The sequence below is a fragment of the Suricata suricatta genome, chromosome 17 (genome assembly GCF_006229205.1).
Source record: "Suricata suricatta isolate VVHF042 chromosome 17, meerkat_22Aug2017_6uvM2_HiC, whole genome shotgun sequence".
Lineage (NCBI taxonomy): Eukaryota > Metazoa > Chordata > Mammalia > Carnivora > Herpestidae > Suricata > Suricata suricatta.
In genome coordinates, this window is record NC_043716.1 from 38,065,617 (window position 1) to 38,089,303 (window position 23,687).

The window sequence follows — 23,687 nt, forward strand, 5'->3', positions numbered from 1 at the left end:
TATCTCAGTGTGGTTTTGATTTGTATTTCCCTGATGATGAGTGACGCTGAGTATCGTTTCATGTGCCTGTTGGCCATCTGGATGTCCTCTTTGGGGAAGTGTCTATTCAGGTCTTCTGCCCATTTCTTCACTGGATTATTCATTTTAATTCCCCTGCCTTTGGAGATATGTCGAGTAAGAAACTGCTGCGACAGAAGTCAAAGAGGCTGTTGCCTGCTTTCTCCTCTACGGATTTGAGGGTTTCCTGTCTCACCTTGAGGTCTTTCATTTTGAGTTTATTTTTGTGTATTCTGTAAGAAAATAGTCTCGTTTCATTCTTCTGCATGTTACTGTCCAGTTCTCCCAACACCATTTGCTAAAGACAATATCTTTTTCTCCTTTGGATGGTCTTTCCTGCTTTGTCAAAGATTAGTTGGCCATAATTTGTGGGTCCAAATCTGGGTTCCCTATTCTATTCCATTGGTCGATGTATCTCTTTGTGCCAATACCATACTGTCTTGATGATTACAGCTTTGTAGTGTGGAACTATGATGCCTCCTACTTTGTTTTTCTTTTTCAATATTACACTGGCTCTTTGGGGTCTTTCGTAGTTCCATACAAATTTTAGAACTGGTTGTTCTAGCTTTGAAAAGAATAGTGGTACACTTTTGATTGGGATTGCCTTGAATATGTAGATTCCTTTGGGTAGTATTGACATTTTAACAGTATTTTTCCTTCTAATCCATGGGCATGGAATGTATTCCTAGGTATTTTATGGTTCTTGGTGCAGTTGTAAGTGGGATCAGTTTCTTGATTTCTCTTTTTGTTGCTTCTTTATTGGTATATACAAATGCAACTAATTTCTCTACTTTGATTTTGTACCCTGTGAATTTGCCTAATTCATGTATCTGTTCTAGGAGTCCTTGGGTGGAGTCTTGCAGGTTTTCCATGTAGAGGATCATGATGTCTGTGAAATGTGAAAGTTTGACGTCTTCTTTGCCAAGTTTGATGCCTTTTATTTCGTGTTGTTGTCTGATTGCTGATGCTAGGCCTTCCAACACTATGTTAAACAACAGTGTTGAGAGTGAACATCCCTGTTGTGTTCCTCATCTCAGGGGGAAGCTCTCAGTTTTTCCCCATGAAAAATGACATTAACTGTGGATTTTCACATATAGCTTTTATGAAGTTTAAGTATTTTTTTTAAGAAAAGTGCAGAAGACACGAATAGACACTTTTCCAAAGAAGACATCCTAATGGCCAACAGACGCATGAAAAGACCTATCATCAGGGCAATGCAAATCAGAGCCACACTGAGATACCACCTCACACTGGTTAGTGTGGCTAAAATGAACAAATCAGGAGACTGCAGAGCTCATGAGGATGTAGAGAAATGGGAACCCTCTTCCACTGTTAGTGGGAATGAAAACTGGGACCACCGCTCTGGAAAACATTGTGGACACTCCAACAAAAATCAAAAATAGAACTACCCTATAGCCCAGTAAAAGCACTTCTAGGAATTTACCCAAGGGATACTGGAGTGCTGATGCATAAGGGCACATGTAACCCAATGTGTATAGCAGCGCTTTCAACAATAGCCAATTTATTGAAAGAGCCTAAATGTTCATCAACTGCTGATTGGACAAAGAAGATGTGGTTTGTATATACAATGGAATACTACTTGGCAATGAGGAAGAATGAAATCATGCCATTTGTAGCAATGTGGATGCAACTGGAAGGTATTTTGCTGAGAGAAATAAGTCAGTCCTAGAAGGACAGATGTCCTATGTTTTCACTCATATGTAGATCTTGAGAAACTTAAAGAAGACTATGGGGGAAGGGTTGGGGAAAATAGTTACAAACAGAGAGGGAGTGATGCAAACCACCAGAGTCTCTTAAATACAGAGAACAAACGGAGGGTGTATGGGGCAGGGTATAGGGGGAGGGGAACATGAGTGATGGTCATTGAGGAGGGCACTTGTTGGGATGAGCACTGGGTGTTGTATGTAAGCCAGTTTGAAAACAATCTACATTTAAAAATAACAGAATAATAATAATAATAATAATAATAATAATAATAATAGAATAAAGAAAAAAAGACAATATGGGATTCCAAATGATATAGTATTTATTAAGAGGCATACCAGGTGAGAGTCCCTGGGTCTAGGGAGACATTCAAAGGGATCATGACAGACAGAAAGAGGCATACAAGTTCATGAGTAAACTGAGATAGAAAACATACTTGCGTGGACTTTCAGTACTTTGAAAGAGTTTTATGTCATTCATGAGGAGTTGTTTCTCTGAGGTCCTTAGAGGGACAGGATCAAGTTCTTGACTATGGAGACCAAACAGAGTTCCTAACTTGGTATCAGGATAGGTGAAGATGTTGGGGATTGGGGGCTGGCTTTCACAACATTCCACAGTCACTGTTTTCCAAATCAGAAGGTGGTTCTTGGCAAGGCAGTCAGCAGCAGGAAGGATGGCAGCAGCTAGACCCACAGCAGAAGGGCTGGCAGCAACTGGACCCACAGCAGCTGGGCTTACAGCAGGTGGTTCTGCAGCAGGTGGTGTGACAGCAAGTTGGGCAGCAGCAGGGCTGGCAGCAGCTGGACCCACAGCCACTAGACCCACAGCAGTTTTGTCCACAGCCGCTGGACCCACAGCAGCTGGGCTGGCAGCAGGTGGTCCTGCAGCAGGTGGTGTGACAGCACGTTGGGCGGCAGCAAGGCTGGCAGCAGCTGGACCCACAGCAGTTTTGTCCATAGCCACTGGACCCACAACAGCAGGGCTGGCAGCAGCTGGACCCACAGCCACTAGACCCACAGCAGTTTTGTCCACAGCCACTAGACCCGCAGCAGCTGGGCTGGCAGCAGCTAGACCCACAGGAGCTGGGCTGGCAGCAGGTGGTCCTGCAGCACGTGGTCTCACAGCAAGTTGGGCGGCAGCAAGGCTGGCAGCAGCTGGACCCACAGCCGCTAGACCCACAGCATGTGGGCTGGCAGCAGGTGGTCCGGCAGCAGGTGGTCCTGCAGCAGCACGTAGGCTGGCAGCAAGGGGAGCAGCACAACTGGGTCATGGTGTCAGGGGTGGAGCGTGGGCAGGTCCTGTTCAGAGGTGAGGTTCTCAGATTCTGGTGCCTCCTCCTGATCTGGGGCTTTTATGCGCCAGACCCCTGAAGTTTAGACCAATGGGCAAGACTTTCCTTGTTGATGTTTACATTGTTTTCCATAGTCTCTGGGGGAATTACAAATAAGGAAGCTGTTTGCTAAATGTTACAGGAATCATTACAAAATAGGTGATTAATGGTTTCCTATTTGAGGATAACTCACAGGAACAGTTTTAAATGAAAGGAAGGTGGGTCACATCAGCAGCATCGTTCTTGCTTCAGTGATCACTGCATCCATCATGTGACCAAGTTCTGCTGGGTGGGTAGGGTCAGAGCAGTGTTCACTCCCCAGTCTTTGTCCTTAGATTGTATGTGGATTGGGATTATCTCTGAGTTGAGAGGCATGATGCTGATCTGTTCACAGGGAGAAATTTAGTAGATGGCCTGAGCCCAGGTCTGTTTCCCCATGGAAGCCTGATTCAAGACTGCCACAGGCATATCTTTTTTTTAAATGATGGTTTATTGTCAAATTGGTTTCCGTACATAACACCCAGTGCTTCTCCCCACAAGTGCCCCCCTCCATGACCATAACCCCCTTTCCCCCCTCCCTCTCCCTTCAGCCCTTGGTTCGTTTTCAGTATTCAATAGTCTCTCATGATTTGTGTCCCTCTCTCTCCCCAACTCTCTTTCCCCCTTCCCCTCCCTATGGTCCTCTGTTAGGTTTCTCCTGTTAGACCTATGAGTACCCAAAGGATACAGAAATGCTGATGCATAGGAGCACATGTACCCCAATGTTCATAGAGGCACTTTCTACATGTCTGTCTTTTGTGGCAGCCTTCCCCACCCGCATATCTCAGTTCAATTAAAGGCCCTTGCGTAGCCCATGCCTGCTGTCACCTCTTCCATATGGCAAGGCAGAACCAAAAGCAGGTGGGTAGGAACAGCAGCAGTACACTGTGGCTAAGCAAGCATCAGTCAGTGTACATCCTTGTCAACCAGTACTCCTGATTTACCTTCGATTCAATGCTTTCACAGGATGTAAGCCTTTCAGGTGTGTAACTGGGGTAGTATGGCAAACCAAGTGAGTTGGTGACTCTTTTCCCTATTTTTTTAGCTAGCCTAGTCAGTGTCTTCACGTAGCTGATAGCATCCTTATTTATGGTTGCTCTTTGTTTTTTCTGTCAGGCTATCTTTCTTTTTCTGCCTTTCTCCCTTCCTCCCTGCATCCTGTCCATCCCTTCCTTTCATTGTTTCTTCTTTCTTTCCTTCCTTCCCTTCCTTCTTCATTTTCTTTCTTTCTCTCTCATTCCTCTCTGGTTTACTCCCTCCCTCTCTTCCTCCCTCCCCGCATCCCTCTATCCTTTCTTCTTCCATCGTTTCTCCTTTTCTCTCTACTTCTTTTCATTCCTCCACCTCCATCTTCCAAGATCTTCTGTTTCTTCCAATTACTTTGTCCATCCACCAATCCAATTAACAAAACAGAGTAATGAATAATGAAAACCATAGATTGCCAAGGATGACTTGAATACACCAGCTCTATATCTTGGATATTAGTGTGTTTGGGACAATTTCTCCCTACCAGATCTTCATCTCTGTGCCTAAGTGCTGCTTTCATGCACAGTGGAATGTCAAGCTACCCGAGCATGCCTCACCGAGAGACAACACTCAACCCTTGCCTCTGGAGAGTTAGTTTATAAAGACTCCAGCTCCCTCGCTGCTGAAATAGGAGAATCTCAATGTGTGTGTGTGTGTTACATCATTTCTGAGATAGCATTCAGCTTAAAGCTTTAGTTGCAAACTGCGATGCTGGCCTAAAAGTGCCTGTTCCCTGTGGCAGTCCCCTCCACTCTGACCAGTGTGATGTCACCTCCCCCAAAGAAACCACATTCCTGGACTCTTTCTTTCTTCAGTGGAGCTCATGGAAGAAACCAGTTTCTGACATGACTTTACCCTGTTCAGAACCATTTCCTCACCACTACAATGTGAACCTTAATACCTACTCTGAAAATTCTTCAAAGTATTAAAGATAATTTTCATGAAGTGTTTAGCCACCATCCAGCAAATAATGGGAAACCTAGGCCGTGTCAGTTTTTCATTTCACTATGCAAACTTCAAGCTCTTCAGAACCATCAGAGTCAAGTTTGGCCTTGGAAGTCTCTCCAAAGTATCCAGGATACCTAATCTCCAGTGTTGGCATATGTCCTGGAATTAGCCTCATCAGTGTTCATTCCTCTGCTCCCAGGATGTGACCTGGGGTCCAAATCTCCAACTCCTATCAGAGCCTGAATCACTGCTCTCATCACTGAGTGACAAGGCAGCATTATTCATTCAGGACCAGAAGTACCACCTTTCTACCCATCATGATTCCTATGAATGCCCACGTTGTTTTCTCTTTCTTCTTCCTCACATTCTCCTCACCTCCCTGAAATAGGTATATGTATTTCCCTCAAAAGTCTCAAAGTCCCTTCCCTAATTCTGTAGATTGTTTTTTTATGTAGATAGTTTAGAGCTCATGGATTAATTCAAGTCATATATGCACCTTGCACAGTCCCTCAGTCCCTGACACCATCCTTCCTTAATTTGTCTTGGTAACATTTTGATCGGGATGATAAATTGCCTTAAATTGGGACAGAAAATTACCTTATACCTTTGTACTCTAACATTAGGTCCTGAGGACCAGGAAGCCGTACAAGAATGTGATTTTCATGAGCCAAACACAAGTGTGTTCAGCTGTGTCTCTTTCTCATGTCAATACCACATGCTCACCTGTACCTGATGCAGAGGAGTACTGAGGTTATAGACAGCTCCAGAGGGAACAAAAGGATCCTGTGTTTAGAAGAGCTCTAAAAGGCTGATCCTACTGCCTTCACATGTGGCTACTGAAGGCTAAATTGTCGGATGATTATGTCTACAATTTATCCCCAGATGTTACCTGCATATAAAGAAGAATGATATTTCCATGGTCAAAAAAGACACTCAAATGGATATCTTGCTAGTGCTCAGTCCCAGGGTGTTTTCTAACTTGTCTAGAGATGTGAATGTAAGTGTGCATCAGCAAGGACAGGAAACACAGTTTAGTATCTGAGCCTGTCTGTGTCAGTTTATGACATTTCACTGTGACATTTATTCATCAGAAAATGGAGATAACAATTTGCAGAGGAAGGTATGAGGCTCCAAATGGACCTTGCACATGATATGCAACCTATGTATATAGGTCCCAACTTACATTTGCAAACACTACAAAAAACAAAGACAAGGGCCGTGTTGGTGGCTCAATAGTTTGAACATCTGACTCTTGATTTTGGCTTAGGTCATGATCTCATGATCATGGGATCAATCCCAATGTTGGGCATGCTTATTGTGGAGATTGTTTGTGATTCTCTCTTCCTCTCTCTCTCTGACTCTCTCTCAAACTAAATAAATGTTTAAAATATGAAGACGATATGAGACACTGAATATTATAGGATTTATTAAGAAATATAGGTGAGACTCCCTGGGTCTAGGGAGACATTCAAAGGGATAATGACTGGAAGAAAGCAGGACATGAGAACCATGAGTACACTGAAAAAGAAAACATATTAGTGTGGACTTTCCATATGTGCAAAAACTTGTATGTCAATCATGAGGATTTGATTCTCTTAGGCACTTAGAGGGACAGGATGAAGGTCTTGACTATGGAGCCAAAGCAGAGATCATGACTATCAGGCACATGACCCTAAAGAGAAAGGAAGAAGAGAATCAGGGATAAGTGGTCCACACTTCATCAAGCTGATTCACAAGCTTGTAAAAAAAAAAAAAGATCAATAACAGAGATATTGGCAATTGCATGCTGACTTTCAATAATGTTTGCAAGTGACTTTTTTTTAGCCAATTGGAAGGTCAGTGTTGTGTGCAGATGGTGGTTCTTGGTGAGGCAATCAGCAGCAGGAAGGCTGGCAGCAGCTGGATCCACAGCCTGGGCTAGGCACCCAGGCAGGCAGCAGCAGGTGGGGTGGTAGCAGGTTCTCATGCAGTACACGGGTGTACAGAAAGTGGGCTGGCAGAAGCTGGAGCCACAGCAGTTTTGTCCACAGCAGCTGGAGCCACAGCAGCTGGCCGGGAAGCAGGTGGTGTGACAATGAGTTGGGTGGCAGCAAGACTGGCAGAGGATGGACCCACTACAGATTTGTTTACAGCTGCTGGACCCAAAGCAACTGGGCTGGCAGCACTTGGATCCACAGCAGGTGGTCTGGCAGCAAGTAAGTTGGCAGAGGAGCAGCATGAGTGGGTCATGGTGTCAGGGGGGCTGTGGGTGGGCCGGTCCTTTTCAGAGATGATATTCTTAGATTCCAGTGCCCTCTCCTGGAGCATCTATGCACAGGACCCCTAAAGTTTGGACCGATGGGCAGGACTTTCCTTGTTGGTGTTTACATTATTTTCCATAGTCACTGGAGGAATTACAAACGAGGAAGCTGTTTCCTAAATGTTACAGGAATCATTACAAAATAAATGTGTAATGTGTTTCCTATTTGAGAACAGCTCGTAGAAACATTTTCAGATGAAAGGAAGGTGGTCACAACAGCAGCATCATTCTCACTTAAATGATCATCGCATCATGTGATCTAGTTCCCACTAGTCAGGGTCAAAGCAGCAGTCCTTCCCCAGCTTTGGTCCTTAGGTTGTATGTGGACTGGGAGTATCCCTGAGGTGAGGGGCATGATACTGATATGTTCACAGGGACAAATTTAGTAGATACCTGAGCCCAGGTCTGTTTCCCCACAGAATCCTGATTCAAGATTCCCACAGGCATATCTGTCTCCTGTAGCACCCTACTCAACTTTTTTCCCAGTTCAACCAACATCCCTTGGGTACAGGATGTCTGGCATCATCTCTTCCATATGGCAAGGCAGAACCAAAACAAGTAGAAGCAGCAGCAGTACACTGGGACTAAGCAAGCATCAGTAAATTTCTGTCTTTGCTGACCAGGACTCCTGATTTACCTAGGATTGAATGCTTTCACAGGATGTAGGACTTTCAGTGGTATAACTGGGTCAGTATGGACAAACCAGGGTAGATTGGTGACTCTAGTCCTAACCTTGTTAACTAGTCTAGTCAGTGCCTTCACCTAGCTAATTATGCCTTTATTTACATTTGCTTTTCCTTCCTTCCTCCCTTCCTTCCTTCCATCCGTCCTTCCTTCTTGCTTTCCCTATCCTTTCCTTCCTCCTTCCCTTTGTTTGAACTTTTCTTTCCTTTTCATTTTTTCTTTTCTCTTTTCTGTCTCCTCCCTTCATTCTTTCCCCTCTCCTTGCCTCCTTACTCCTCCTCCTCCCCTTCCCCTTAATTCTCCGCCATCTTATCTTGTTTCATCCAGAAAATGTATCCGCTTATTAATCAAATTAAGAAAATTTTGGAAAGAGTGGTGAAAAACATAGATTGTCAAAGATCTCTTGACTACACCAGCCATGTTTCTCAGAAATTTGTGTGTTTGGGACAACTTCAACTCACCAGATCTGCATCTCTATGCCTATGAGCTCTTTTCATGCACAGCAAAATGTTGTACTGCCTGTGTGTGCCACCCTAAGAAAATACTTCTGGAGATTTGGTTTATAAAGACTCCAGCTCTGGGGGTGGCTGGGCGACTCAGTTAGTTAAGCGACTGACTCTTGATATTGGCTCAGGTTGTGATCTCTCCGTTGTGATGTCATGGTCGTGATCATGTGGTTGTGAGACTGAGCCTTGTGTCAGGCTCTGCTCTGAGCATGGAGCCTGCTTTGGATTCTCTCTCTCCTTCTGTCTCTCTGCCTGTCCCCTGCTCACACTCTTTCTCTCTCTGAAAATAAAGAAATAAACATTTTTAAATTTTTTCATTGCTTCCATTTTAAAATTACAATGCATTAAAATTAATCATTTAAAATATGATCGAATATCACCAAGTGAACATCCATGTTACTAATACCAGGTTAACAAATAGAATTTAACTTTGCCCCCTTCAAATTATATCCCTCATCATACCCAAAGGGAGATTATCATTCTGTTGACTAACAACATTACATATGTTAATAGTTCACTTCAAATGTTTTTGCCTTTTTATAAAGGAAAATTAGAATTGGCTGCTTTCACTTTATATTATGAATGTGAGATTTATACAGTCACTTCCTTCAATTCTGTTTCTTTATGATTTTCCAATGAATAAATATGATACAATGTATTTGTTTATCTACCATTGATATATATGTGGGTTGTTGCAGCTGGGGACTATTGAAAATATTACAAATATTAAAATGTTCTATGAATTCTATTGTCTGAGTCTTCTGATATATATTCATTATTTTTTATTATTTTTAAATTTTTTTATTTAAGTTCAAGTCAATTAACATACGTGTGCTATTGGTTTCAAGCGTAGAACCAGTGATTTGTAATTTACAATATAACACCCAGTGCTCATCCCAGCAATTCCTCTCCTTAAGACCCATCACCCAGTTAGCCCATCCCCCGATCCTCCGACCCACCTTCCGTCCAGCAACCCTTGGTTTGTGTCCCTCTCTGTTTTTACTTATTTTTCCTTACCTTCCCCTATGTTCATCTGTTGTGTTTCTTAAAATTTGGCTGTTGCTGATATTGCTGCTATAAACAGTGGGGTGCATGTGCCCCTTTGAATCAGCATTTTTGTATGCTTTGGGTAAATACCTAGGAGTGCAGTTGCTGGGCCATAAGGTAGTTCTATTTTTAATATTTTGAGGAACCTCTATACTATTTTCCAGAGGGGCTGCACTCTTTGCATTCCCACCAACAGTGCAAAAGTGTCCCCTTTCTCTGTGTCCTTCCCAACATTTGTTGTTTCCTGAGTTGTTCATTTCAGCCATTCTGTCATGTTTGAGATGGTATCTCATTGTGATTTTGATTTGTATTTCCCTGATGATGAGTAATGTTGAGCATCTTTTCATGTGTCTGTGAGCCATCTGATATCTTCTTTGGAAAAGTGTTTATTCATGTCTTCTGCCCATTTCTTCACTGGATTATTTGTTTTTCAGGTGTTGAGTTTGATAAGTTCTTTATAGATTTGGGATATTGTGATATGTCATTTGCAAATATCCTCTCCCATTCCATCGGTTACCTTTTAGTTTTCTTGATTGTTTCTTTCACTGTGCAGAAGTTTTTATCTTGATGAGATCCCAACAGCTCATTTTTGCTTTTATTTCCCTTGCCTCCAGAGACATGTCAAGTAAGAAGTGGCTGTGACCAAAGTCAAAGAAATTGTTGCCTATTTTCCCCTCTAAGATTTTGATGGTTTTCTGTCTCACATTTAGGTCTTTAATTCATTTTGAATTTATTTTTGTGTATGGTGTAAGAAAGTGGTCCAGTTTTATTCTTCTGCATGTCGCTGTCCAGTTTTCCAATGAAACTAAAAACTGGTTTTTTGAACGAATAAGCCAAATTGATAAAGCCCTACCCAGACTTCTCAAAAGAAAAGAGAGAGGACCCAAATAGGTAAAATCACAAATGAAAGAGGAAAGATCACAACCAACACCACAGAAATACAATTATAAAAGAATACTATGGAAAACTATATGCCAACAAACTGGACAGTCTGAAAGAAATGGACAAATTCCTAGAAACTAACACACTATCAAAACACAAACAGGAAGAAAATTTGAACATGCCCATAACCAGCAAATAAATTGAATTAGTTATCAAAACTCTCCTAACAAGAGTCCTGGGCCAGTGGCTTCCCAGGAAAATTCTACCAGATATTTTTTTCCCAAAATAAACTTAGATTGTATTGCAGTTTCACTTAACAGTATATAAAATGCTGTGTTGTGACAGGTATCAAATATCCATTAGATACTGAATCAATTTTTCTTAAGCACTATTCACTGCTTGCTTTTCTTGAAGCTAGATCATTCTGAAAATTTCCTGTTAGACCTATGAGTGCAAATATATGGTATCTGTCCTTCTCTGCCTGACTTATTTCACTTAGCATGACACCCTCGAGGTCCATCCACTTTGCTACAAATGGCCTTATTTCATTCGTCCTCATTGCCATATAGTACTCCATTGTGTATATATACCACATCTTCTTGATCCACTCATCAGGTGATGGACATTTAGGCTTTTTCCATGTTTTGGCTATTGTTGACATTGCTGCTATGAACATTGGGGTACATGTGCTCCTATGCCTCAGCATTTCTGTAACTCTTGGGTAAATCGCTAGCAGGATATTTAAAGCAGAGTTAATACCTGTTCTTCTCAAACTGTTCCAAAAAACATAAGTAAAGCTTCCAAACTCATTATGAAGCCAACATTACCTTGATTCCGAAACCAATCAAAGACCCCACTATAAAGGGGAACTACAGGCCAGTATCTCTGATGAACCTGGATGCAAAAACTCTCGACAAAATACTAGCAAACTGAATCCAACAGTGCATTAAAAGTATTCACTTTGATCAAGTGGGATTTATTACTGGGCTGCAGGACTGGTTCAATATTCACAAATCAATCAATAAAAGAAAGGATAAGAACCATATGAACTTTTCAGTAGATGCAGAAAAAGCATTTGACAAAATACAGCATTCTTTCTTGACTAAAAAAAAAACCCTCAAGAAAGTAGGGATAGAAGAAATATGCCTTAACATCATAAAAGCCCATAAATGAAAGGCCTACAACTAATATCTTCAATGGGGGGAAATTGAGAGCTTTCCTCCCAAGGTCAGGAACACAACAGGGATGTCCACTCTCACCACTGTTGTTTAACATGGTGTTGGAAGTCCTAACTTCAGCAATGAGACAACAGAAAGAAATAAAAGGCATCCAAATTGGTCAGGATGAAGGAGACATCAGAATCTGAGAAACTCACTCCTGAGAAGAGCCCACCCTTCACCCATGATACCATGACCCACTTTTGCTACCCCTCTTGCTGCCAAACCTACATGCTGCAGGACCACCTGCTGCCAGCCCACATGCTGTGGGTCCAGTAGCTGTGGGTCCAGCTGCTGCCAGCCTTGCTGCCACCCAACGTCCTGTCAAAACACCTGCTACAGGACCACCTGCAGCCAGCCTACATGCTGTGGGTCTAGCAGCTGTGGACAAACCTGCTGTGGGTCCAGCTGCTGCCAACCTTGCTGCCACCCAACGTCCTGTCAAAACACCTGCTACAGGACCACCTGCAGCCAGCCTACATGCTGTGGGTCTAGCAGCTGTGGACAAACCCGTTGTGGGTCCAGCTGCTGCCAGCCTTGCTGCTGCCCAACTCACTGTCAAATCACCTGCTGTAGAGCCACCTGCTGCCACCCTTGCTGTGTGTCCAGCTGCTGCCAGCCTTCCTGCTGCTGATTGCCTTGCAAAGAACAACCATTTATTTCCATACAACATGGCTTGCCATTTAGAAAACAAAGTCACTGCCAAACATTGCTGGAAGCCATCATGTAATCACCAGAATTTCTCTCATTCATCTGCCTGTTTACAAGCTTGTGAATCAGTTTGATGAAGTGTGGACCACTTCTCCTTGATTCTCTTCTTCCATTGTCTTATGGATCATGTGCTAACTTCATGCATCCTGATACTGAGTCATGATCTCTGCCTTAACTCCACATTCAAGATCTTCACCATTTCCCTATCAGTAACAGAGAAAGAAATCCTTATGATTCATACATAGATGTCTGCAACTACTGTAAATCTTCAAATTATGTTTTCTTTCTCAGTGCACTCACAGCCCTTGTGTCTTACTTTTTCTTTGCATGATCACTTTGAAGGTCTCCTAGATGCAGAAGGTTACACTTATATTTCTTAATAAATCCTGTACCGTTCTGCATCCCATAGGTTTGTTTCCTTGTATGGCATTCCCAATGCAAGGATTTATACATAGGTTTCATATCACATGCAGCATCTATTTGGCGCCTCATATAGTCCTCCACTAATTATTATCGCCATTTTCAGGTGAGGAAATTTCACAGTGGAATGTCATATACCTGACATGGACAGACTCAGGTCCCAGACTGTGTCTCCTGCCTTGCTAAAGGGCACTTACCTTCATATCTCCAGACAAGTTAGAAAACATCCTCAGACTGAGCACCAACACTATGTTCATTTGAGTGTCTTCTTTGACCACAGAAGTAATATTCTCCTGAATATGCAGGTGACGTCTGGGACAAAGTTGTAGACATCAGCGTCCTACGGTTCAGTCATCAGCAGCCTTATGTAGAGGGAGTGGGACCTACCCTTGAGAGCTCTTGTGAACACAGGATCCTTTTGCTGCCTCGGGTGCCGTCCAGCCCCTCAGCACTCCTCTGCTTCAGATCCAGGTGAGCCTGTGGTGTCCTCACGAGCAACAGATGCATCTGAACACACTTGTGTTTGGGTTGTGGAACTCACATTCTTATATGACCTCCTGGGCCTCAGGACCTAATGGCAGAGTGAAAAGGTATAAGATAATTTTATGCCAAACATATTATGCTCCCCAACTGTAAAGCAATTTGTTATTGTGATCAAAATGTTACCAAGACAATTAAGGAAGGACAATATCAGGGACTGAGAGACTATGCAATGGGCATGCATGACTTCAAGTAATCCATAAGCTCTGAACCATCTATGGGAATAAAACACCCTCCATTATTTTGTGAAGGAACTATGAAGCATTTGAGGGAAACAAAGATGCCTATTCCAGGGGGATGAGAAGAATATGAGGAAGAAAAAGAGAAAACAAGTTGGGCATTCATAGTTGTGATAGACAAAAGCCTGGCACTGCTCGTCCTGAACTAATGGTGCTGCCTCAGCACTAGGGATGTGAGGCTTGATTCAGGCTCTGAGAAGAATAGGAGACTTATGTTTTCTGTCAAATCACCTGCTGATGATTTGGGTCACTTTCTGGGAGGCTTTGGGTCACTTTCTGGGAGTAGTGGAGAGACTTCTGATGAGCTGTGAAGGCCCATGTCCAGGGGACATGCCAATGTTGGAACCTAGGTGTCTGGGATGCTCTGGAGAGACTGCCAAGGCCAAACTAGCCTACCTCTGGTTCTTAAGAGCTGGGTATCTGTGTGACAGGATGAAGAACTGAAGTGACCCATGGTCATTACTTGCTAGGTAATGACCTACTACTTGCTAGGTACTGACCAAATGCTTCATGTAATTATTTTTAAATCATTCCTTTTATTAAGTATTAATTTTAATTCCAATATAGTTGATCTATGATGTCATGTTCATTTCAGGTGTACAATATAGTGATTCAGCAATTCCATACATTACCCAATGCTCATCACAAATGCACCCCTTAATCCTCATCACCTATTTCACCCATTCCTCCACCCCTGTCTCCTCTGGTAACCATTAGTTTATTCTCTCTAGTTAAAGAGTCTTTCTTTTCCTTTGCTCTTTTATTTATTTTCTTAAATTTTACATATGAATGAATCATATGGTGTTTGTCTTTCTCTGATGGACTTATTTCACTTAGCATTATACTCTCTAATTCCAACCATGTTGTTACAAATGGCAAGGTTTCATTCATTTTTATGGCTGAATTATATTCCATTGTAGATATATACCATATCTTCTTTATCCATTGTCTATCAATGGACACTTGGACTGCTTCCATATATTGGCTATTGTAAATAATGCTGCTATAAACAACAGGTTGCATGTATCCTTTTGAATTCATGTTTTTCTATTTTACGGGTAAATACCCAGTAGTGCAGTTATTGGATTGCACTGGTGGGAAACTCCATACTGTTTTCCACAATGGATGCACCAGTAGTACAGGAGAGTTCCCTTTCTCCACATCATCACAAATAGCTGTTGTATTTCTGTTGATGGTTGTAGCCATTCTGACAGGTGTGAAGTGCTAAATCTCATTATAATTTTCATTTGCATTTCCCTGATGATGAGTGATGTTGAGCATCTTTTCATGTGTCTGTTCGCCATCTATTGGTCTTCTTTGGAGAAATGTCCGTTCATGTCTTCTGCTCATTATTTAATTGGGTTATTATTTTTTTGAGGTGTTGAGTTGTGTAAGTTCCTTATATAATTCAGATACTGCCCTTTTTCAGATATGTCAGTTACAAATTCTTCTCCATTCAGTAGGTTGCCTTTTAGTTTTGTTGATTGTTTCCCTGGCTATGCAGACACTTTTTATTTTGATGTAATTCTGATAGATTACTTTTGCTTTATTTCCCAGGCTTCAGGAGACCTATCTAGAAAAAAATTGCTATGATCAGTATCAGAGACATTACTGCCTGTGCTGTCTTCCAGAATTTTTATGGTTTCAGGTTTCACATTCAGGTCTTTAATCCATGTAGAATTTATTTTTGTGTGTGGTGTAAGAAAGTGGTCTAGTTTCATTCTTTTCACCTATAGCTGTCTGGTTTTTCCAACACCGTTTGTTAAAGGGACTGTCTTTTTCCCATTGCATATTCTTGCTTCCTTTATCAAAGATTAATTGACTATATAATTGTTGGTTTATTTTTTAATTTTCTGCTCTAGTTTACTGATCTGTGTGTCTATTTTGTGCCAGTCCCATACTGTTTTGATTATTACAGCTTTGTCTTGAATCGTAATACCTCCAGCTTTGCTTTGCTCTTTCAAATAATTTTGGCTATTTGGCATCTTTTGTGGTTCCATAAAAATTAGGATTATTCTAGTTCTGTGAAAAAATAATGCCATTGGTGTTTTGATTGGGATTGCATTAAATCAGGAGTATCTTTAATTCTTGAAGAAATGTTTAACATGGATATTAAGTTTCCCATTGTGGAGATGAGGAAATTGGGACTGAGAAGGGTAAAGTAATATCAGAGTTTGGTTTCTCCAGGAACCTACTCTGGGGAGGTCAGATCACACTGGTAGGAATGTGGGGAAGTGACACAAGGAGGGGGCACTTTAAGGCCAGCGTCACAGTTTGCAAGTGAACCTTAAACCTGAGAAATACATCAGTGATGATGTAACACACACACACATTGGGATTCTCCTAATAGCAATGAGGGAGCTGAAGTATTTATAAACCACTCTCCAGAATCATTGGTTAAGCATTTCTCTCAGCGTGGCATACATAGAAAGCATGACATTCTGCTACTGCGTGAAAGCAGCCCTTAGGCATAGAGATGCAGATCTAACACATTTAGATCTATGACATATGGTGGGCATATTCAAGATATCATTGACAATCTATTATTTTCACCAGTCACTCCAATATTTTGTTCATCAGACTGGTGAACAGACACAATACCTAAAAGAAAAATAAGACTAAGGAGAAATCAGAGTAGGAAGAGCAAGAGGAATTGAAAAGGAGGAAGGAAGGAAAGACGGAAGGAAGGAAGGAACAAAGGAAGGGGGGAAAGAAGAAAAAATAATAAAGAGAAAGAGACAGACACAGCAGAAAAAGAAAGAAAAAAGGAAGAAACAAAGGATGAGAGGGAGGGACGGAGGGAGAGATGAAGGAAACAACAGAATTAGGAATTTAAAACAATTCAGCATAGTAAAGATGTAGTCAGCGACATGAAATCACTGACTATGCCAGTTAACAGGGTTAGTATGGTTTGCCCATACTGCCCTAGTTGTACCACTGGAAGCCCTACATCCTGCAAAAAACCTTCAATCTTAGGTAAATCAGGAGTACTGGTCAACATGGATGTACATTAACTGATACTTGCTTAGTCCCAGGTACTGTGGCTACTTCTACCCACCTGTTTTGGTTCTGCCTTGTCATATGGAAGCAACGATGTCAGACATTCTCTACCCAAGGACCTTTGGTTGAGCTAGGATATACAGGGAGGTAGGGTGCTACAGGAGACAGATATGCCTGTGGGAATCTTGACTCCGGCTTTGTGGGGAAAGAGATTTGGGCTTAGGCATGAATTCAATTCATCCCTGTGAACATATCAGCATCATGTTCCCCCACCCCAGGGAGAAACTCTCAGTCTACATGCAACCTAAGAAACAAAGCTGGGGAGGGACCACTGCTCTGACCCTCCCCAGTCCAGCAAGAACTTGAATACATGATCTGATGATCATCGAAGCAAGAATGACATGGCTGATGTGACCACTTTCCTTTCATCTGAAAATGTTTCGATGAGTTATTCTCAAATAGGAAACACGTTAAACATTTATTTTCTAAAGACTCCTGAAATTTGTGGAACTTCCTCTTTTACAAGCCCCCAGGGACTATGGAACACCATGTAAATACCAACAATGAAAGTCTTACCCATCAGTCCAAACTTCAGGGTCCAATGTATAAAATCCCCAGAACAGGAGAAGGCACCAGAATCTAAGAACCTCACCTCACAACAGGAGCCCCCCCTTCCCCCTGTGACACCATGACCCACTCGTGCTGCTCTCCTTGCTGCCAGCCTACATGCTGCAGAACTACCTGCTGCCAGCTCAGCTGCTGTGAGTCCAGTGGCTGTGGACAGACCTGGAGTGGGTCCAGCTACTGTGGATCCAGAACCTGCCAGCCTTGCTGCTGCCCGATTTGCTGTCAAACCACCTGCCGGAGGACTACCTGCTGTCAACCTCGTGACTGTGGGCCCAGCTGCTGCCAGCCCTGCTGCCGCCCAACCCACTGCCACACTACCTGCTGTAGCACCACCTGCTTCCACCCTTGCTCTGTGTCCAGCTGCTGCCAACCTTTATGCTGTTGATCCACATACTAAATCATTATGTGACAAAGACCAACGTTCTCTCAATCATCAGTTCTCCAATTACTGCCCCAAAGTCTACTACCAGGCTTCCAGCATGCTGCCACCACCTTTAGTAGTCAGTGTCTTGATTAAAAGGCTCTGCCAGTATGCATGTTGCTGCAAAGAACTTCAGTCTTGCATTAATCTCTGATAGCTGTAGGCATTCTTTCTCTTTGACCTACAGTCCTTGTGGTAGCCTTGCAAAATGATCACTACTTTCCCTCTCAGTATCATGAAGCACAAATTTATGATTTTTTTGTTTCTTCCTTGTTTACTATTTCATTCTAATCATTTTTATATACTTCTTTCTTACTTCTGCCTTTCATAATTACTCTGCATTGTCTTTCCAGATGTGGGGAAGCTTTTCTGGCTCTTTTCTAATAAAGTCTTTGCTATCTTCCAGCCTAATTTATGATTTTACTTTTTGTACCCCATTTATTTTAGTGCCCAACAGTAATAGGTCATTTCATAAGTATTTTCTATCGTAAGCCTGACAATGTCCTCTAAACTGGCAGAACTAGAACAATTACCTGCCTTTTACAGATGAATAATGGCCCACTTGGCTAGTTATGGACAGGATTTGGTCAAGGGCTGTAGCATCTAATTCTAGTTCCAGGGACTTACATTTGCAATGTACAAGAAAAACAGTGGTCTGTGCCTAGGAAAGGTGTTGGCCCTTGAATGGCGTGTATATTACTGAAAATAAACCTTTCTGTGTGCAAATGATTTTTCTGTTCACAAATGTATTTTCCCACCTATTCCCAAAAGCTCAATGACCACTTGCACATGTAAGGGCGGTAGGCAGGTTTGAAGAGCCACCCAGCATGTTAAAGCATCCATTATATTTCTGGCAGGGTGCCAGCATATTGAAGCCTAAGGCCCATGTAAAGATTCCTGTTGTTTGATATCAGGGGATGGCATTCTGACAGGGTTTTTCATCTGGCCACATGTAGTGTGGAACGTATAAAAGAGAGCAGGTAAAACCATACCCTCAGCCACGTTTTATGTACCTCTAAACTTCCAGCCCAATTTTCTCATATCCAGAACATTATCAAGGATATTAAGTGTAGACATAGTACTCGGAAGTGAGCTAACCACACCATGGAGATTTTATCTTTGAACCATCCACACTGTCTACAAAGCACCATGCTTGAGTTTTATCTAGTATTCTCTGAAGAGATGCCTGATTTATAACAGGGGATAGAGATAAATGAAGGCAACAATATTTGTCAATTTTTTATGTTGGTCTCAATTAGTTCCTAAGCCTTGACACTGTTGACATTCTGGGCCAGATAATTGTTTGTTGGCAGAGTGAAGAGGTACTGGTCTGAGCACTGAAGCATGTTTAGCAGCATGCTGGACTCTACCCACTAGATGCCACTAGCATCCCTTCTTACTTGTTTCAGACAGAGCCAAGATGGGTGCAGAGAGTGGAGAAATGGCAAAAACTCAAGAGTGGAATCTTACAGAATCACCTAAGTGTCTAAAATTAGATAATAATAAAACATGACATCAAAATTCATGGGATGCAACAAAAGCAGTGTTCTGAATCTAATTTGTGTGTTTAAATCTTTATATTAGAGGAGAGGAAACCTTAAAAGTAGAGTTAAATGCCCCATCTTAAGAAGCCAAAGGAAAATCAATAGAATTGCCCCCAAACTACATAGAAGAAATTAAATACTTTTTTTAAAAGAGTGGAAATTAATAAAACAGAAAAGAAAGCAAAAATAGTGAGGGGGGAGGGGAAGGACAGAGAGGGAGTGACAGAGAATCCCAAGCACTGGCAGTGCTGAGCTGGACACAGGACTTGAATTCACGGATCGTGAGATCATGACCTGAGCCAAAATCATCTCAGAGCTCTTGTCAGATGCTCAACCAACTGAGCCACAGATGCCCCAAAAATTTGGTCTTTAGAAGGTGAACAAAATAGATAAAACTTTGGAAAGATTGGTTAGCTAAAAAACAAACAAAAAAGATAAAAATGATATGTAAGGAAAATTTGGGCATAAAATATACATAAAATGGATTTTTAAAATAATAAAATTATTTTAATTATCTGTTGCTGTGTTACAAACTACTATTGACAAACAATTGTTTACTGTTTCTCCTGATTTCAGGGGCTGACTGAGCTCAGTCTTTTGTCCCTCAGGGTTTGACTAGGAGAAAATATTCACAGTACATACAAGGTGCAAAGGATCAGTCTCAAGAACTGATAAGTAACTCCCATAAACCGGTACACATAAACAACTTAACAGAAAATTGGGTAATAAAAAATGTTTTTAATAAAATTGGGTAAAAGAAGTAGATAGGAATTTTATATTAGAGGAAACACAAATAGCCAATAAACATGAAAAAAATACTCAAAAGTGTAAATTATCAAGAAATACAAATCAAAACCTCAACAAGATTCCAATTTACACCACTGTGTTGGAAAATAATTCAAAAGAATCCACGACAATCTCAAGAAATAGAAAGGATGTGAATCCACAGAATCTCTTGCATGTTGTGGAGTGGGTAGAGGTGGGGATGGAGGCGACATAAATTTGTACAGCCACTTTGGGAAATCAAGTGGCCTTTTCTACTAAATGATGGACCTGTCAGTCAAACTTGCCAATAAACTCACTTCCTTAGCTTTGTTGACAACCAAAAATTCTATTAATAATCTTGTTAAATCATGAGGCTTCTTAGTGGAATGCAGCCTGCTTCGTTTTTATTTTTTTCTTCAGTATTTCCTGTAGATGCATCCGCCAGCCACTGGTCTGCTTCACCTGTCCTTGACATAAAATCATGACCTCAGCCTTGGAAAATGGTTCGTCCCCTTTTCCTGTAAGAATCATAAAGAGCAAATTCTTTGAACTGTTCTCGTAAGTTCCTGCAACTGATCAAATCTTTACAAATGATCCATATCAACCATGTTACATCAAGGCACTCATTATTCCCGGGTCCAGCTCCTCACTTTCATGATCACAGAAAATTCTCTTCCTAAAGTCTTTACTACTCTAGACTATATGTTGGGATTTTGTTTTATAGGGCTATTCCTTTAAAGGTCCCTGCATGTGTATTGCATTTCATGTTATTGCTTCTAACCTCACAGAAACCCCACAAAGCTGAACCATCATTTCCATGGTACATGGTACATTTCCATGGAAAAGTCACTTGCCTTATGTCATACAGCTAATAATTGATAGAATTAGGTCTCATAACTAGATGGTCTGACTCCTGATCTGGGACATTTTATTTAGATTTTACTGCAAGTGGAAATAACTCTGGTGACTGCAGTTGGGGAAGGTGTACTATTTGAGTTTCTTGTCTACCAATAGAAATAAAATGTCTTCTACATGCAGGTCATTTTTCTTCCTAAAACAGCAGTTTTCAACTCCATTTCCTACAGACTTAGGAACAATAGCAGCTGGTTTTAAGGACTTGGGTAAATGAAGTGAGCCTTTCACTATCTCAGAGTTCTGGTATGCCATTGACGAATTCATTTCCACCAAATATTTTTAGTATTCACTGTTTAGTTCCTTGCACTATCCTAGGACATTAAGAACACTCACCTAAAAATATTTTTTCTTCTATGTCATGGAAATAGCTGTCTTGCTTGGTCTCATTCACTGGTGTCACAGATTATATTTTCCAAAATTGGCCACAGCAGTAGCTACAGTCCCCCTGGCTCTCCAGAGAACTTATCAGATTCTCCCTGTGAATTTCAGCAGGAGTTGTGGTGGTTCTGATAAAGTATAGAAGAAGGGATAATATGGGACTTCCTGGCTAAATCATTAGAAGGATGTTATTAGAAGGATGCCATTTTTCCTGACTCTCTTCCTCTTTGAGGAAGCTCACTCTGGGGGGATCCAGCTACCATGCTGTGAGGAACCCCAAACTAGTCCAAGCAGAGAGAACACATGGAGGAAAAACTCAGCTCCCTCCTCCCCTAGCTGATAGCCAGCACAAACTGCCACACAGATGAATGAGCAAGCTTTCAGATTACTCTAGTCTCCAGCCTTTAACTCTTCTTTTAAGAGAAAAATAGGCGTTTTTTTGGGAGAGAGACCGACAGACAGAGAGAGAGAACAAGTCAGAGAGGGGCAGAGAGACAGTGAGAGAGAGAATCCCAAGCAGGCTTTCCACTGTCAGCCCAGAAACGGATGCAGGTCTCAATCTGACAACTGTGAGACCATGACCTGAGCAGAGATCAAGAGTCGAACACTTAACTCACCGAGCCACCTAGGCACCCCTGAATCTTCTAGTTGAGGCCCACAGACATTACAACTATCACAGTCAGAATTTTTTAATGGTTACATTTGTTTTAATTTTTTAAATGTTTATTTATTTTTGAGAAACAGAGCACGAGTAGGGGAAGGGAAGAAAGAAAAAGGAGACACAGAATCTGAAGTAGCTCTAGGCTCTGAGCTGTCAGCACAGAGTCCGATGCAGGGCTTGAACTTATGAACCGTGAGATCATGACCTGAGCCGAAACCAGATGCTTAACCGACTGAGCCACCCAGGTGCCCCCACAGTCTGAATTTTTGATCCACGTAATCTATGAAGGCAATAAGCAATTGTTTATACCATTAAGTTTGGGGGCAACTAGTTATGCTACTTTAGACTAAAAAAAAAAAAACTCTCCAAAGCACACAAGGTACATTTTCAGTGCCTCCAAACTCTACACCAACTTAGCTTCCTGATCAAAGCATTACAAGGTGATTATACATTTACAGAATCCAAGGAACTGAAGTAACTGAGCAATGGATATATAACTCTCTGATCCAACCGGTTTCTGGATTTGGTGAGGCAAAGATGAAGCTGAAGAGAGTCAAATCAGAGTGTTAACAGAAAACAGGATCTGCTGAAGAAAAAGAAAGGCAGGCATCCTAGAATTCATGATGGACGTAGTTCTCCAGAGTAGAAGCCAGACTTTCTGAAAAAAGAACTGAACAATGAGGAGGACATCCAGATATTTGCTGGGAGAAGACCTAATATTGGCTCTGGGAGGAAAAGAATAGTTTGTGGACAGAGCCATCTCCTTGTGGTTAGGTCTTAGAAGACCTGACAGTGCAGAGAGATTCTTGGAAGAGGCTCCCAGATTATCTGACTTGCTAAGGGCTTGCTTCTCTGGTACATGACTTTAAGGGAAGGGTGAGCTGAAGGATCCTCATTCACTGAATGACTACAAATATTAAACTTGACTTTTTCTCATCATTTCTAATTCATAACCCAGAAAGTTTTAATTGTCTTCATTTTATAGGTGGGGAAACAGAGGCTGAGAGATTAAGTAACTTGCTCAAAGTGGCACCACTTGCCAACAGTTTACCTGGCTTCCAACACGGGGGTATTTGTACCTGTGAAAATTAATATAAGGAAACCTTGTTTAAAATGAGGTCAAGAATGGAGTACCAGGGTGGCTCAGTCAGTTAAGTGTCCTACTCTTAGTTTCAGCTCAGGTCATTATCTTACGGTTTCATGAGTGAGCCCTGTGTCCAGCTTTGCACTAAGAGTGTGGAGCCTGCTCTGGATTCTCTCTCTCTCCCTCTCTTTCTGCCCCTCCCCAACTTGTGCTGTCTCTGTATCTCTCAAAATAAATAAATAAACTTTAAAAAAGATAAAATGAAGTCAAGACCACATGAAAAGATGCTCAACATCACTCATCATCAGGGAAATGCAAATCAAAACATAATGAGATATCACCTCACACCTGTCAGAATGGCTAAAATCAACAACACAAGAAACAACTGATGTTGTTAAGGATCCTGCACTATTGGTGGGAATACAAACTGGTCAACCACTGTGGAAAACAGTATGAAATTTCCTCAAAAAGTTAAAAATAGTTTGACTTCTTCCTTGCCAATTCTGATGCCTCTTATTTCTTTTTGTTGTCTGATTGCTGATGCCAGAACTTCCAGCACTATGTTGAACAACAGTGGTGAGAGTGGGCACCCCTGTCGTGTTCCTGATCTCAGGGGGAATGC

At 41.7% G+C, this 23,687-nt stretch overlaps 2 protein-coding genes across 3 annotated transcripts in view; one reads left to right on the forward strand and one right to left on the reverse strand.

The window, feature by feature from the left end:
* Nucleotides 1–17,682, forward strand: part of LOC115282332 (keratin-associated protein 9-2-like) — a 50,857-nt gene extending 33,175 nt beyond the window's left edge. Inside the window, exon 4 of one of the 2 annotated variants that reach the window (XM_029928305.1) lies at nt 17,574–17,682. In XM_029928305.1, the coding sequence (XP_029784165.1) occupies nt 17,574–17,682 (109 nt within the window). Of the gene's footprint in view, nt 1–12,258; nt 12,395–17,573 lie in introns of those variants that run through there. The other variant, XM_029928303.1, reaches the window with a different exon arrangement.
* On the reverse strand, nt 2,441–3,052 carry LOC115282621 (keratin-associated protein 9-1-like). The gene has a single exon (XM_029928741.1). The coding sequence runs from the start codon at nt 3,050–3,052 to the stop codon at nt 2,441–2,443; it is 612 nt and encodes a 203-aa protein (XP_029784601.1).
* Nucleotides 17,683–23,687: the final 6,005 nt, after the last annotated feature.